The 17,497-nt window shown below is 36.0% G+C and overlaps 1 protein-coding gene across 2 annotated transcripts in view; it reads right to left on the bottom strand.

The window, feature by feature from the left end:
- The window catches only part of SLIT2 (slit guidance ligand 2), a 407,371-nt gene that overhangs the window by 100,962 nt on the left and 288,912 nt on the right, over positions 1-17,497 (bottom strand). For both annotated transcript variants that reach the window (XM_070791218.1, XM_070791219.1), the window contains exons 10-14: positions 10,191-10,262; positions 9,622-9,693; positions 4,902-4,973; positions 770-913; positions 494-657 (exon numbers count right to left, since the gene is read on the bottom strand). In XM_070791218.1, the coding sequence (XP_070647319.1) occupies positions 494-657; positions 770-913; positions 4,902-4,973; positions 9,622-9,693; positions 10,191-10,262 (524 nt within the window). The remainder of the gene's footprint in view (positions 1-493; positions 658-769; positions 914-4,901; positions 4,974-9,621; positions 9,694-10,190; positions 10,263-17,497) is intronic.

The raw sequence follows: 17,497 nt of genomic DNA, 5'->3' as shown, positions 1-17,497 counted from the left end.
TGGTCAAAATGTGAAAACGTAAAGGTAGAAACAAAACATTGTTTTCCTGTGAGAAGCAAGGAATCCAGAGTGTTCTTTTTCCCCCTACTTCTGAACCTGAGCAAATCAAGTAACTACGCCGCAGTTCACTTTCTCAGAGAAATAGAAAGACAATTAACTACTTCACCACTGCTCAATGGAAAACAATACAACAAACATGAGATTTAACAGGCACTGAGTTAGCTAGAAGGCCACTGTTAAATTCAAACCCTGGGATTACAGCCTGAAGTATCCAGGCATCTTTTTCCCTTTATTTCTTCTGCTGGATAGTGTGTTAAAAAGGTTACATGTAGGGATTCTATGTGAATGGTGTCTATTTTTCTTCATGGGCAGAAGAAAAAGAAATACAATTCTGTAATGTTTGGTGATTCAGTCGAAGGTCAGCTGTCTCTACATCTCATTAACTACTGTTTTCAGTAACACAGGGGAAATGTCACACAAAGTAAGAAATTACCTGAACAACGGAATTTCTTGCTTTTGATCTGTCCAATTCTTTTGTTTGCCAGTCGCCGGGGACTGGTGCAGCGGGCACCACTGGTCTCGATTGGGTTGGTATGGAGATAATCCGCCAGCCACTTGAGATGGCAGTCACAAATAAAGGGGTTCTGGGCCAAATGCCTTTCAGAAACACATACAGAACACTTTTACACATGACTTGCAATGAACTCAACTCTCAAATCCAGAATGAAAACAATGGTCATCAAATTTGACCCTGACTCCATATACATACATGGTTTGAATGGCCCGGAGAGGTGAAAAGGTCCCCTTGGCGATGGTCTGAAGCTTGTTGTCATATAAGGAGAGAAGGTTCAGGTTGTGCAGATCCTGAAAAGCATCTACCCGGAGGCAGTTTATCTTGTTGGCATTCAGTAATCTGTTTGATCAAATAGTTATAGAATTAATTAAAGTGTAGTATCTCATTAACCCACCTTCAAGACTCTTGTTATTGAGAAAATCCAATCAAGAAATTCACTGCTTTTAACCTTGACACTAAGATTTAACTGTCATTATTCAGGTATCACAGGCTGAAGATTTGGGGTCATGGCAGATAAAGCAAGGGTCATATCTAATGATTGGATTGCCTAAATCTAGTGGTACTTACACATTTATCCAACAAAAAATTATCAAAGATATTCTCTGGAAGGTGCAGAAGTACAGCAATAGATAAAGGCGGGTGAGAACCAGCCTTTGCTATCAAAGGCTCTATAAAGTCCTCATAAACATTAGTCCTTGGAGCTGCTCTAAGAAAAAGAAGTCCAATCCATTCTCAGAACAGTAGCTGGAGTGAGACTTCTAAACATCGATCAGATCACGTCACTCCTCTCCCAAACAGTGCAGTAACTCCCAATTTGCTCTGAAAAACTCAAGACCTGACAACAGCCCAAAATTCCCAATGGGATCTCTGATTCCCTTTTCTGAACTCTTGCTGTTTAGTCACTAAGTCATGTCCAACCCTTGGCAATCCCATGGACTGTAGCTCGCCAGGCTCCTCTGTCCATGGGATTCTCCAGGAAAGAATACTGGAGTGAGTTGCCATTTCTTCCTCCAGGGGACTTTCCCGACCCAGGGATCAAACTTACATCTCCTATGTCTCCTGCACTGCAGATGAATTCTTTACCCATTGAGCCATCAGAGAAGCTCTATTCTGCAGTATAGATATCCAATTCACTTTGTTTAGCACAGTATCTCACAAACTTTTTTTCTCATATGCTGCTGCTAAGTCACTTCAGTTGTGTCTGACTCTGTGCAATCCCACAGACGGCCGCCCACCAGGCTCCCCCGTCCCCAGGATTCTCCAGGCAAGAATACTGGAGTGGGTTCCCATTACCTTCCCAATGCATGCATGCACGCTAAGTCGCTTCAGTCGTGTCTGACTCTGTGCGACCCTACAGACAGCAGCCCACCAGGCTCCTCTGTCCATAGGATTCTCTAGGCAAGAATACTGGAGTGGGTTGCCATTTCCTTCTCCATTTTCTCATATATCGTACCAATATTCAATATTAGTATTTTGTGGAGCCATGGTTTACAGATCTTGTGCAAACGTCATCCTTACAGGTTACATGTCACCTTGCCTATGCTTTTATTCATGCTTGCTTCACCTATGGGAATACACGGGTCCTGCTCTCCATCTGCCTCAACCATCTGGCCTATCAAGACCTCAGAGGACCTCACTTTCTCCAGAGCAAGAATTTTCCAGAATACAACTTTCACCCAATTAACATGCTCCTTCCTCTACTTTCCAGAGCAAGTTAGTCAGTGTTACCTACTTTCGTCAACTATTTTACATAGGCCCACATAGTTCGTCTGCAGAGAGTTTAGCCTTCTGGGGGCAGAAAATTTTTTGATATTTCTTATTCTCTCTCACCATTTAGTTCGGAGCTTTGATACTTAGGATTTTAACAAATACTTGGTAACTCAAAAATATGTGCTATATGGTTTGGGTGTGATGCCTTCCTTTTTAACACACTGAATACTATTTCCCAATTTGCCCAACAGACCCTCTGTGATTAACACAGGGTATTTCAGTTTTACTTGCTTTTTGAAGATCTCAACTCTCTGCCTGTGCAAAGTCAGGACTTCCTCATAGTAGTTCTCCTTGCTGCACTTGTCTTTTTTTTTTTTTTAACTCACCTTTGCCTTTTCCCTGGTAGCTCAGATGGTTAAGAATCTGCCTAAATACAGGAGACCTGGGTTTGATCCCTGGATTGGGAAGATCCTCTAGAGAAGGGAATGGCAACCCACTTTAGTATTCTTGCCTGGGAAATTCCATGGACAGAGGAGCCTGACGGGCTACAGTCCATGGAGTTACAAAGAGTCAGACACAACTGAGTGATTAACGCTTTCACTTTGCCTTTTTTTTTTTTTTATGGACATACTATTCGGGTGTGTTTTCTTTCTTTTTTTGTCCACACCATGTGGCATGTAGTATCTTAGTTCCTGAACCAGGGATCAGAGTTTCGTATTTTTTTTTAATCTTCTTTTAGGAATTTCAGTTTTGGCCTTCTCTGTGGTCTACAGAATCCTTTCCTAAGACCTTAGAGACTGATTTGCGGTATGGACTGATTAATCCATGCCTCCTCACTCAGGGCCATGACAGATGGCATACAGCTTTTAGTTAAGAGGAGTCAGGCAGCAGAATGCTAAAGACAGGGAGAAAGCAGGGAGTCTGGAAGACAACTAAAGAAAGTGCTTCTCTGAGAATTTTGTACTTACTTTACTCTCAGGTGGTCCAGAAATTGGGGGAGTAATACTGAACACTACTTTCTTTTATTCCTTCCATTTACCCACTTCTCGCAAATATCTCATCTGTTCAACAGATCTAAGAAGCTTAACTGAATCAAATTCTCAGCTAACCTTACAGAGTCAATTGTGCCTTGTTGGCCCTGGCAGGCTTAGTCTTGGGATATAATTTAAGGCACAGTGAGAAAGCTGGTTTTTTGAGTAAGATTTATCTACATAGAGATTCCAAGGGTTTATTATTAACCCATTTACTACATCAACTACCAATAAGTATGGGAGGAAAAGAAAAAAACGTGCAACTTTAAGTGTTGATACCACAGAGGGCAGTGGTAGCAAAAGAGATTAGAAGTAAATGGCAAAGAGAACAGTGCTAGGAAGAACTGAGAGAGAGGCAAATAAAAAATAAACAACACTTGGCTGTAGCACACAGCTATACCTAACTTCCTTGTAGGGGCTGTAAAATAATCTTATGCCCAAATAAAACCACTAGGTCACAAAAGTCAGTATTTAGCTTGACTGATTGGTTTGCTGGAAATTAATTTCTTGGGTTATATAGCATTAAGAAGAGAGAGAATGGACAGAATTGACAGTACTGTATATAGTAAGGTTAAATATTGCTTTGTTAACGATTTGTTTCATGTGTGTGTGTGAGAGAGTATGAATTGGGCTGTGATATATAATATGCTTCTGCATAATAATAAACAGTTAAAAATGTGAATAATAGGATATAATGATAACCATACATTTATCAAGTAAAAAAAAAGATCCACATTTGGGAAGTTTGTGGGATTAGGAATACATTTTTACCAAGTAAATGGTACAAACCTAACACCAACAAATGCATACACTCAAAAGAGAAAATAGCATTCTAAACTTAGGAATTTTAAAGTAAGCTGGCTGTGAGCTAGGTGAGAGCAGAAATTGTAGCATATTCATCTTTTCTTCCATAGCAGATAGGTCAGTGTGTGCCCCAAAAGAGATATCCTATAATTGTCTGGGGATTTGAATAGATTTTGATGATCCAACACTAACAATCTTAGTATTAACATATTTTTTTTTTTCAATCTCATTTTCATATGAGCATTCATTATGACATCTGGAGTCAATTCTTATTCTTATAAATTTGTATCATAAATACTTCTTTTGAGACAAATGAGTTGTAGCTATTCTCTAAGCAGAGTGGTCTTTACATATTAAAATCCAGGAAATTAACAGATGATTCTCTCACTAAAGATTACTTTGTTAACACTCTGTCCTAGACTACTAGAGACCATTTTTGTGTTGGGGGGTGTTATACTAGTATTGTCACTGTTAGAGATTTTTTTGGACAAAGGTGAATAAACATATCACCATGTCTTTCTGCTTTCCAAGTACTGTTAAATCAAAACAGATAAATTTCATAAAGGGCAAAGATTGCAGAAACTTTAAATGACAGAACAGCCGGGACGCTTGTGTCTTCAAATAAATGACCATCATCAATGTTAGCTTCACTAATCTTTTCCATTTCATTAAACTGTCATTTTGGGTCAAATTTTTCTGAAGCCTCCATGAAAATACGAGATGGTACACTGTGTAAAATATAATATTTAGGTTCAACAGATGAAAAACAATCAAATACTTACAGTAACTGTAAGGAAAACAGTCCTTCAAATAAACTTTTTGGGAGTTCTGTGATTTTATTTCCATAGAGGACACTGGAAAACACATGATTTAAACAAACAAACAAAAAATATTAGAGACCAAGCAGCAAAACAAATTTATCCAAACAAACGTGTTCAGGCATAAAGGAGGTTAGGAAGCTCCATATATCATAAAGCCATAGCACAGTAAACAAACTTCAATTTGGAAATGCTTCTCCCCTGATTATAGGTTAGATGTATGTTTATGGTAGAAAGTTTGAAACCATAGATAAACAAAAAACTAAGAAAAATTAACACACTTTATAATTTTACTGTCCTTTCATAGAAATGTCCACAGTTAATTTGTCATGTTTTTATACACAAATACACAGAGCTCATATATGAAAGAATACAGCATATAACAAAGGAGAACACTAACCTGGAATCCGTTGTTCTTCAAAGGGGTAAAATTTAGAATTATCATAATGGTTAAGAGTGAAAGGAATCCATATAAGTGTAAAATATTTGTTTTAAAAATATAATGTACATACATCAGAAATGTAAAATTTGCAAAGACAGTGATCATTAATATTTATACAGAATTTTTAAAATGTATGTTCCCTAAAGAAATATGAATAGGAATGTATCCCCGTGTCCTCCCCCCTCCCCCCATTAGCCACTAAGTGTAACCACGAAGTGCAGGGACCATGACGATCACTGTAATACACCCAGTGCCTAGGCTTTGGCACACAGTGATGTTCTAACATTGGATTGATGAATAAATATTGTTTGAAGAGGAAAATGAAGTAAAAATTAGCACAGGAATAAATTAAGGAAATTATCTTATTCACAGAAATGGTGAAATGAGAGGATTTCAGCAGCAAGGAAATGAAAACGATTGACTCATCATGCTGGCTACTGACAACAGGTCTGCAATGATGGCCTTCTATTCTCAGCCTCATAAAGGAGGGGAGGAACCATAATAATGTGAAGGAAAAGACAGAAATTATATTTTTAAGGGCACAAATGAGTTGTAGCTGTTCTCTAAGCAGTCCATGGGGTTGCGAACAGTAGGACAGGACTTGGCAACTGAACCATAACAACAATCAAGAGTTATAAAAATGTGTATATAAATTTTAAGTAAGTAGTTTCTCTCAGGAGTTTAAGAAAAAAAATCAGACAAATATAATATTTTTATGTGCTAACTATTAATCGTGGCCTAATTTATAATGGTGAAAAATGAAATACAAACAAAATATTTCCAGATTCTAAAGAAGGGGCTTAGCTAAATATATATTTCTCATTGATAAAAATCATGTTTGAAGAAATACTGGTTGACATGAAAGTATTTATGATATTATGCGTATGCTCTGTGCTCAATCACATCTAACTCATTGTGGCCCCATGGACTGTGGCCCATCAGGTTTCTCTTCCCTGGAATTTTCCAGGCAAGAATACTGGAGTGGATTGCCATTTCCTACTTCAGGGGATCTTTCCAACCTAGAGATCGAAGCCGCATCTCTTGTATCCCCTGCGTTGGCAGGCAGGTTCTGTACCACTAGTACCACCTGGGAAACCCTTATGATATGATATTAAGTTTAAAACAGCATAATACAGAAGAATATATTACAGTATAATTTCACTTAGAAAAATATACTCATATATACATAGAAAAAAGTGGACGATCTCTAGATTGCAGGTGATTTTCCATCCAGAGGTCATTTGAATTTGCATCTATCTATCTATATTTTCATAAAATATTCTCTACAATGGGCATTTATACTTTAAAAGCCAGAAACATTCATTTTGAAAAGAAATAAATGGATATCATAAAATGTAAAGGAAAAAGCTAAAATGAGAATCAAAATATGTTTGGCAGCTGTACCTGACTTCTGTTCAGAAAGGAGGGGAAATGACAATGCAACAGAGATGAATCAGAGTGAGGAAAAAGCTGTTCCCTTTTAAGGTGTCAGTGAGAGGTGGGATAAATTATAAAATATGAAGAAAATTCTTAAGGAAATAAATCTGGGTGACTATACTATACAAGTAGACATACCATTTGTATAGATTCCAGTGGTATAGTTATATGGTTTGACATAAAAAGTCATTTATGTAGAATATAGATTTTTTAAAAAATGTAAGTCAGAGAAGAAACAATTTTAAAAACACAAGAACAAAAGAGAATTCTATATTATCAGACTCAAGGAGTAAGGAGAAGGCAATGACACCCCACTCCAGTACTCTTGCCTGGAAAATCCCATGGATGGAGGAGCCTGGTAGGCTGCAGTCCATGGGGTCGCAAAGAGTTGGACACGACTGAGCGACTTCCCTCTCACTTTTCACTTTCATGTACTGGAGAAGGAAATGGCAACCCACTCCAGTACTCTTGCCTGGAGAATCCCAGGGATGGGGGAGGCTGGTAGGCTGCCATCTATGGGGTCGCACAGGGTTGGACACGACTGAAGCGACTTAGCAGCAGTAGCAGCAGCAGCAGCAAGGAGTAAAGGCATTAAGAAAGGGTAAAGCAATACTAAGATACGTCTTTCGGTCAAGAATAAGAAAAAGAGGGCTTTAGGGAACAAACGATCAGATCAAGTTGGCACCTATTTGGGTATTCAATAGAATATCATTCAAGTAATGCATTCAGCAATAAATACTATACATTCACTATGTGCCCGGAATTTTGTAGGTTCTAAGCCTGGTGCCCAACTGAATCCAACGGTTACTTGTTCATGTGTGTGTGCATGCTAAGTTGCCTCAGTTGTGTCTGACTCTGTGGGACCCTTTGGACTGTGTTTGCCAGGCTCCTCTGTCCACGGGATTCTCCAGGCAAGAATACAAGAGTGGATAACTTGTTCAGTGTTCATCATTTGCCCATGTGCCAGTCACTGCTGTAACTGAGATAAATAAAAGGTATGGTGTCAACCAAAAGGGTGAACGGCTGCACTTTAGATTTTCTGCCAGCAGTTGTTTCCCTGGTTTTAGACTTCATATACTAACAAACAAACAAACAAACAAACAAAAATGAACCTAGGCAGACACTGCAGGTGAAGTCATAGTTTTCCTTTTTTTTCTGGTCTAAAGAAAATTGCAGTTTTCTAAGCAGACCAGCATCAATTCAGTCGCTCAGTCATGTCCAACTCTTTGCAGCCCCATGGACTGCAGCACGCCAGGCCTCCCTGTCCATCATCAACTCCCAGAGTCTACTCAAATTCATGTTCATTGAGTCAGTGAAGCCATCCAAACATCTCATCCTCTGTCGTCCCCTTCTCTTCCCTCCTTCAATCTTTCCCAGCATCAGGGTCTTTTCAAATGAGTCAGTTCTTCGCATCAGGTGACCAAAGTATTGGAGTTTCAGCTTCAACATCAGTCCTTCCAATGAACACTCAGGACGGATCTCCTTTAGGATGGACTGGTTGGATCTCCTTGCAGTCAAAGGGACTCTCAAGTCTTCTCCAACACCATAGTTCAAAAGAAACAATTCTTCGGCCCTCAGATTTCTTTATGGTCCAACTCTCACATCCATACATGACTACTGGAAAAACCATAGCCTTGACTAGATGGACCTTTGTTGGCAAAGTAATGTCTCTGCTTTTTAATACGCTGTGTAGGTTGGTCATAACTTTCCTTCCAAGGAGCAAACGTATTTTAATTTCATGGCTGCAATCACCATCTGCAGTGATCTTGGAGCCCAAAAAAATAGTCTCTCACTGTTTCCCCATCTATTTACCATGAAGTGATGGGACTGGATGCCATGATCTTAATTTTCTGAATGTTGAGCTTTAAGCCAACTTTGTCACTCTCCTCTTTCACTTTCATCAAGAGGCTATTTACAACCCAGATAAACTGGTACATCTCCTCCCCTTGGTATGAGTGTAAAGTATTCTACAAACCCCAGGTGTTTACCTAAGAATCACACACGTGTATCCTAAAATTCTCACTGGCTACCATTGACTTCTGAAGTTCCTAAGAGCAATGCAGTAATTTACATCAATAAGAACTCTTCTCTAAGCATCACCTCAAACAAAGAAACCAGATTTCATTTTTAAACTTTAAAATTAAAATTTGAAATAATACATACTCTACTTAGCAGACTTCTGAAGATTTTATACAAATTTGAAGGAATAACAGTCTCTATAAATTCACTTTAATTTATATGCCCATCTGGAAGTCCTTTTGACATTAAAAAGCTGCCATATTTCTTCTATTTGTTCTTGGAGAGATTAAAGCTGGTTCTTTCAGGGAAGTCTTTAAGGTGATGAAGTAGAGGGCTGGAGGGGGGCCCTTTCACTGGCCATCTTTCACTGCTCTCTGCACATTTACCTAGGATCATTCTAAACGGGACTGTAATTGTCCCCAGTGACAGTGACTATGGGTTTAAGGATGGGGTTATAAATGCAGTATTGAGCGGAGCCTCCAAAGTAAACATTTTCCCTTTACTTCTGTAAGAAAACACTGTCGAAAAAGGGGTTCATACTCAATTTCTAAACAGTAAAACTATCGAATTCTAAAATATAAACCCCTAAAAATTGGCCAATTTTAGTGACAGGTAGCAGTTCTACATAAAAATGATAAAATTCACTAATGATTTATAATAATTAATACTGTTAATAATGCATAGTAAAGCACGTAAAGGAACATATTCTTTAAATCCAAATTTAAAATATAGAGGCATTATTCCTAATGCATTCTACTTTCCTTCAGTTATGTGGTCAATACTTACAGTGAATTCAGAGAGCGTAGTCCTTGGAAAGCATCTGGTGCTAGCTCAGAGATCTGATTATTGCTCAGGTCGCTAAGATTAAAAATAGGGTTAGGTTAAATTAAATAGAATGTCAGTGAGATTTACTGCAGGAGAAAGCTCTTTATTGCCTTTACACATCAGTTTTGCACCTATCAATATGTGTATAATATTTGCAACATCTGAAGCATCCTAAACTTTTTAAAAAAATCACACTTTTAAATCAATTATTGGCTATTTTTCTAAATTATTATTAAAGACGGCATGTCTTATTTTTGAAAACAGAACAGTTAAGAATTTGACTGCATAATATATTGACCACATATGTTCACACTAGTGTGAATTAGTATGCTAAATTACAGAGAACTTAATAAATTAATATTTTAGCTTTTAACATTACACTATTATAGAACTAGCGACCAGATAGTCACATCACTTAATATTTAAGCTGTCAAACACTTAAATATTCATACTTAAATGGATGTCTTTGCATGTTCATGACCTGTATAATTTTTTAAAATTTCATTGATTTCAGAATATTATTCACTCACATTCTTCTAAGCTTTTTATATGGTGAGAAAGCTCCAGGAGGGATGACCTTGATTGAGTTCTGTTCCAAACGTCTGCAATGAAAAATATATTCAATTTTTAAATAGAAATGTGAGCTCTCAGATATGTTTAATTCAAGTCATGTCAAGAAGCAAAGGTGATATGCTTCCTGAGTGATATATTCTTGCTTTTTTCTCTAAAAAGACTATTAAAATTAATTGTGCTTTTCCCTAAACATGGTGCAAGACTGGGAGTAAAAACAAAGCAACTGTGAAAACAATAAGAAGATTTTGGTTTTTAAGCATTGTGGGTTCATTAATATTTAAGTCTGGACTTTGTATAAAAGAGAGAACATCTATGTTGGGAATATATTTTACCAAGTTCAATATCAATAAGAGAAATATGTTGTAACACTGAAGAGATGTAGAACATGTTTTAGAGATAACTATAACTCTTCCACAAAAGACATTATTGTTGAATATTAAATTTTATAAGCCATTTCCTTTACAGAAAGCATGTTATAGGTTGAAAAAACTGTTATATGCATAAAATTAATTTTGAAGCTGCTTCTGAGGCAAAATCTTGACTTTTAAATGTGTAAGTACTACAGATATTTTTGGTAACACTCTCTGGACTCTGTCAATCCGTTATGTGAATATTTCATGTGAAAACCACTGCAGGAAAGTGCATTTAAAAACAACTGAAGTATTTTTATGATACACTATAATCTGCAAGTTGAAAATAACCCTCTAACTTTATCTACTCCATACTTCTGCAATCAAAGACAAGATTTTACCAATCTAGTTATGAAGGACGCAAAATAGTATATTTCATAGGGTGGTTTGGTAAATGTTTTAGTCCATTAAAAATGCTGTTTCTCAGCCTCCTCTCTACCTGTACAAATATGCTCATGTACACTTCCCGTCCCCTCTCTCACTTCTGCTCCGCATCCCAGAGAGCTGATGCCCGTGAACCACACGGTGCAGGCTCAAGGGCTGGCTTTTGTGAGACGTGGTCAGGGTGGGAGACTGAAGGCGGGACGAGGGGAGAAGTTAGAGTATTCTCCCCTTTTCTGCCTCACGGGGTGTCCTCAGCAGTGGTCTCATTTCATTTTAGCTCCTGCTAAGGACTAGCTCCTGCCTTTGTATAACACTACCTTCTCCTTAGTTCCCTACAGCCCTGGAGGTGGAAGCAGCTTTCTAACCTCTGTGTCCCTTTCTACAGCTGTTTGACTCATTCATCATACTAAACCCATCTGCTGAAATACCTGGCATGAGTTCCATTTTGTCATCTGAATTAAAAAACATGCATACATATATATACGCATATACATTTATATTGGCAGGTAGATTCTTTACCTAGTGCCACCTAGGAAGCCCATTAGTATATTTACATATAAATAGAATATACATATATAGACAATTTATAGGCTATATATGTATCATATACAGCAATTCATTTTTATTGAATGTTGGTAATACTTTGACATTTATATGTATTACAAACATTTTTTAATGAACATCAGATCAAAACATTTCTAGGAGCTTAAGTCAAATTTCTTAAATTTTGTACTTTTCTGATTCCAAATCTGTTATTACAATACCACGTTTTCTTCGATAGTCTCAGGGTTCACCATCTGACCTCTTTGTCCCTACACGCAACGGGCTTTCTCAATCTTTGTTGCTCTTGAACTCACTGTAGCATTTGATACTGTGAACAATCTTTCCCTGGGATGTGATACTGTATATTACTTATTCTTGGCCTGCTTTTCTCTTTTTAACTTATGGCTTCACTTTCTAGTCCTCTAAAGTGAGTTATTCCCCAAGTTTCTGTCCTTTTCCTCTCTCACACAAAAGGAAAAATCTCTTCTCTGACCTGCAATGTTAATCATGATTCTTCCCCTCCATCCAAAAAGCAAAGTCATTTTGTTCATATTAAAGACAAACTTAAGCTTAAACTATTTATGAAATACATAAATAAGAAAACTAAAATCACTCATAATATATCACTCAGATCAGTGAATTTTACTTGTTTTTATGTATATATATTTATTTTATATAACTGAAATTTTACTGTATAGAGAATTTTGAGTTGAATCTTTTACACTAAATATAGTATCATCTATGTTTTCCTGCTGCTGCTGCTAAGTCACTTCAACCGTATCCAACTCTGTGCAACCCCATAGACAGTAGCCCACCAGGCTCCCCCATCCCTGGGATTCTCCAGGCAAGAACACGGGAGTGGGTTGCCATTTCCTTCTCCGGTGCATGAAAGGGAAAAGTGAAAGTGAAGTCTCTCAGTCATGTCCGACTCTTTGCGACCCCATGGACTGCAGCCTTCCAGGCTCTTCCGTCCATGGGATTTTCCAGGCAAGAGTACTGGAGTGGGGTGCTATTGCCTTCTCCAATGTTTTCCTAATCATCAAAATTTTTGGAAGACCTTATTTTTAGGCTTTCTTGATGACTGTCAAAATGGTCCATAATTTCTTAATCATTCTTCATTGTTAGCCACTGAAATTAATAATAAGTTTACATCATTATTAATAATATTCAGCTATTTTAAGATGACTAGCACACAGCCTTTTTTTGAAGCCTTCCTTTACTTTCTTTGGTATGGTTAATTGTATCTTTCTCTCTACTCAAGAGCATTTTCTTCTAAACGCATCTGTTCTTCTCTGACTGTATTAATTTTTCACATATCCCTCCTCTACCAGGCTGTTAGCTCCTAAGGGGCTGATTTACCCTAGAAGAAAACAAATAAATCCTATGAATAAAATAAGGATTTGGCATCTGGATTATTTATCTAGGTCTTAAGAAAGGGTTACTTTCTTCAAAAGCCCAAAGCATAGCAAAGGCTACTTTAACAATTTCACTGTTACATTTATTGATTACAACTTTATGAATTGATGGCTTAGTGACATATTTTTTTGTGATCCATTCTTGTAGTTGGATTTTGAGTAGTTTAAAATGTCATAAATGAAATATAATAAAAACAAGCTATAGATGGAATACTATTGATTAAAGGACTTTCTTCAAATCTAGGTCAATGAAACATCACTTCAGTTTGTAAAAGATTTCTCAATATAATGTGATGATGAGAAAAAATAAAAATTCTTAGTGTCTAGTATAGTATTTTTTTTTAACAGTCATGCAAAACTAGATCATGCAATTACTTTTTATAAATACAATTTCAGCTTCTTAAAATAAGGAATCAGCAATTATTCATTCATTCAACCTGCAAATATTTAATGACTACTCAGGGCAAAATTACATAATTGGAGTTCATTAGTGATTGAAAGTACAGATATGTTTATACCTTCACAGACATTTTATTAATAAAATGTCCAATTTTACAGTTAAATTTCCAACTGATTTTTTCAATGCAAGCTTTTTTAAAACTATGCTATTCAGTACTAAGATTTCTGAAATGTCAATATTAACCACAAATATGGCCAAACAAATTCTATCACCTATCATAACTAAAAAGCTTCTTCACATATTTAGAATCTTTAAAATTAAATGATGAATTCAAAAATTCATTTATTATTTTAAATTCTCAGAACCTAGAATACTTATGCTGCTGCTGCTGCTGCTGCTGCTGCTGCTGCTAAGTCACTTTAGTCGTGTCCAACTCTATGCGACCCCATAGACGGCAGCCCACCAGGCTCCCCGGTCCCTTGGATTCTCCAGGCAAGAACACTGGAGGGGGTTGCCATTTCCTTCTCCAATGCATGAAAGTGAAAAGTGAAAGTGAAGTCGCTCAGTCGTGTCCGACTCTTAAGTGACCCCAGGGACTGCAGCCTACCAGGCTCCTCCACCCATGGGATTTTCCAGGCAAGAGTACTTACAATGATCACTAATTGTTCTAATGGCATTCAAATATATTTTATTGTAACTTGGTTTGTGTTGAATCTGCAATTAATTTCATTGATAACTATTCCTGCTAAAATACAACAAGACATAATGAGTGAGGCTATTTATTTTTTTAGAAAATATATACTCAAAAATTTATAAAATGAAAAGAACTCATGATGAAATAATATTTAACTTTATATGCAAAATAGTAATTTAAATATAGCAATGCTGCATATATTATTCCATATTGCAATGTGCCATGACTTACTTTCACATGGCAATCCATTGCATTTATAACATAAGCAACAGAAAGCTGAACTATGCTCTTCTGTATTTATCTATTTATTTCTAACTTGTTCCAAAAAAAAAGTATTTGAAACAAAACTTATATGGTCATTTACATTGACTTAGCAGCTAATTGGTTTTTATGGCACTGTCTAGCAATCCATTAAGGCACAATGTAATTGCCTTCTTCATTCAAAGGGACAGATTCTCATGCAGGAAAATATTCTACCACTGACAGATGTCAACCAGTAAATTTTAAAATGCTTAAAAATGTCTATTTTTTGTCTTCAGCAGACAAACAATAAAATAATATGTACTTCCTGTAAACTTTTAGGTCTCTAGGACAAATAAGTTTTGTGTTTTATTACAAGAACTTCATAATATATTTGACAAACGACAAACAACACAAATGTCAAAAATTGCCCTTCTTCTTCAAATAAGAGGTAAGGATTAAAACCAGATTATAAAAAATAAGGAAGAAAAAATTAGAGTTTTCAGATGAAGTTTAAAAAAATAAAGTAAATGAAATTTACTTTGCTATTCTCTAATCTTCTACTTTAATAGCAGAGAATCTGCTGAATTTTACAGAGTACAAATTTAAATCCATTGTTCCATGAAGAATCTGATTAAAAACATTCCAGGGTTACAAAAACAGATAGTGTAATGGCTGAGATATATTTGCATGGTAAAGATAAAATCCACCATAATTAAGAGCCTTGCAAATGCTAGTCCTTCATAAAAGGAAAACAATATTTTGAATTTCAAAGTAAAAATAGATTTAGAACAAAAAACTTTATAAACCCTATGTGATAAAAGAAGCCTTTTTCATATAAAAAAAGCCAGAACCTTACTCCTCAGAATCTACATGAATAATTCCAAAACATTTCATCACTGGGTATAAGTATATCTGAAAGCAATTTGCTGTTACACTTCACCAAAACCAGAAGGGAGTTTTAGTAAGAAGTTCAATTTTAGTTAGAAGACAATTTTCTAACTGCTCCAATAAAAATATTCACAAGTATGCTTAACCAGTGAAGACCTTTCCTCCCTATTCCTATATATCTTTTTCTCTTGCTCTCTAATTATTGTTTTATTTTAAATATGTTTTCACACATTTAGAGTTTCTAAAGAATAAACAGCTACCAATATACATCACGTTCTGGTGTCTATTTCAAAGATGGTAGAAAATAGCAAATTATCAGTAAATCTCTCTGCTGTAACATTATGGACTCTTAGAACATGGAAATTATATGCAGGTATAGCTGGGCTCTGGGACATATAAATATTCTACTACAGTTACCAATGAACAGATCTTATATCAGGAAAGTGTAAGACATACACTGTAATTGGGTGATTAAAAATTCCAACTAGTTCCGAAGACATTTACACTGAATTAAAGAACATTAGTTTATTTCAGCTCACTAGCTTTCAATATTCAAGCATTAGTTTCAATAAATTATTTTGACAAACTCTAAAAAATAACATCCACATGCCAAAGCTGAAATGGCTCTCCCCAAGAGGCATTTATGTTTTGTGTATGTATAGCTATAAAGATTAAGAACATGTAGTTCAGTGAGTAAAAGTATGAGCTTTATACAGGCTTGGGTTAAATTTAGATCTGCCACTGATTAGCTCTGTGGACCTTGCAAACGTTACTGTTGGTTTCTCGGTGTGTCTGTTTCTCTTTCTGAAAAATAAGAAAATAAACCCTGCTATAAATGTTTTGGTATAAATCATGAGATGTAGAAAACATATATGGTGTATTTTTCCAGTTCCAAAAATAGTGGGAAAAGTAAAAATGAGGATATATATGTGTATATATGTAATATATAACATATGGCATTATATAATATCTATAGCAAATATTAGTTACACATAAACACACAGATTATATAAAGGAATAAATCTGATACATGACTTGATCTCTAATGAGAAATAAATATTTATGGTTCAAAACACATTTTTAAACAAATTAGCAAGACAGGTTTTTTGAAGATAACTCATAACTGTATTTTAAAGACCTACACTCATGCATCATTCTTATGGAGGCTGAAAAAGCAATACAAATGGTTGCTGTTTCCATGATCAACATGATTAAAAAAGAGCACTTTAATTTGAAAGCTGTCTGAGAAACTCAAAAAGGGTTTTTACACCACCAGTAAAGTATGAGTTTGGACTGATTGTTTCTGTAACATACAGCCCAGATGCTGATTATACATGGCAATAAAACTGACAGTTCTTTGCATTTTCCCCATCTGCTTTCAACGTAAATGGCAAAAACAGCTGCCAAAGAATAGAACAGATTTAATGGGGTGAAGGCTGGGGTTGCAGAATGACTTTTGCTTCTGAGTCATGGACTACTCAGAGGAGACAAACATTCTCATCATAGGTAATATCAGCCCTGCATTTGTAAAAGAGGAAGCAGTAATATTATTTTGCCATCAGAGATCCTCTTGCCTGTTATACAATAATTCTAAATAAGTACTGTATATTTTGGAGATATTACTTCTAACTTTAGCAGTAAATGCACGCCATTGAAATCTTTTATATGTCTCTACCTAAAATGACCCAAGATTATTTTAGACTAGAATATTATTACTGTTATGTAATTGTGGTTACCAGAACTTTTTAAGTTTAATAAATATCTTTAACAGCTGAGTGAATATTGGCCTCTAGAGGGACATACTTCACATATAGCTGGCATTTTTGCCTTAAGACTATGTCCATCCTAATTGATTATCAACAATTCCTATTTTGGGATGACTTGTTCCTGAAAACTGTCCATTTCCTTAATCTTATTTTATTTCCTGTGATGTCATTCTGGGTATATTTCTCTCAGTGCAAATTTAATTGATGTTTTCATAGTAAAAATAACTCTTTTCCATTTGGTCTTTAAGCATTTAAAGTAAAACAAAAATGTGTGTTTGAGTTCCTACTGACCTCGTATTTCAGGCAATGACATTCTGAATGAGTGCTAAAATTTTTATGTACGTATTTATATGGACACATACTCAAATGCAAACAAAAGTACACTCAATACACAGAATCACATAATTTAGATTTAGTGGGAAAAATGGGCTAAGACACGTGACTCACCAATTTCAGGGTGACAGAGTACAGATTCATAATGTCAGTAACAACCAGTTTTCATATATAATTTTTCCTTCACA

Source organism: Bos indicus, chromosome 6 (genome assembly GCF_029378745.1).
Source record: "Bos indicus isolate NIAB-ARS_2022 breed Sahiwal x Tharparkar chromosome 6, NIAB-ARS_B.indTharparkar_mat_pri_1.0, whole genome shotgun sequence".
NCBI classification, from domain to species: Eukaryota; Metazoa; Chordata; class Mammalia; order Artiodactyla; family Bovidae; genus Bos; species Bos indicus.
This window is presented reverse-complemented; position numbering and strand designations above follow the sequence as displayed.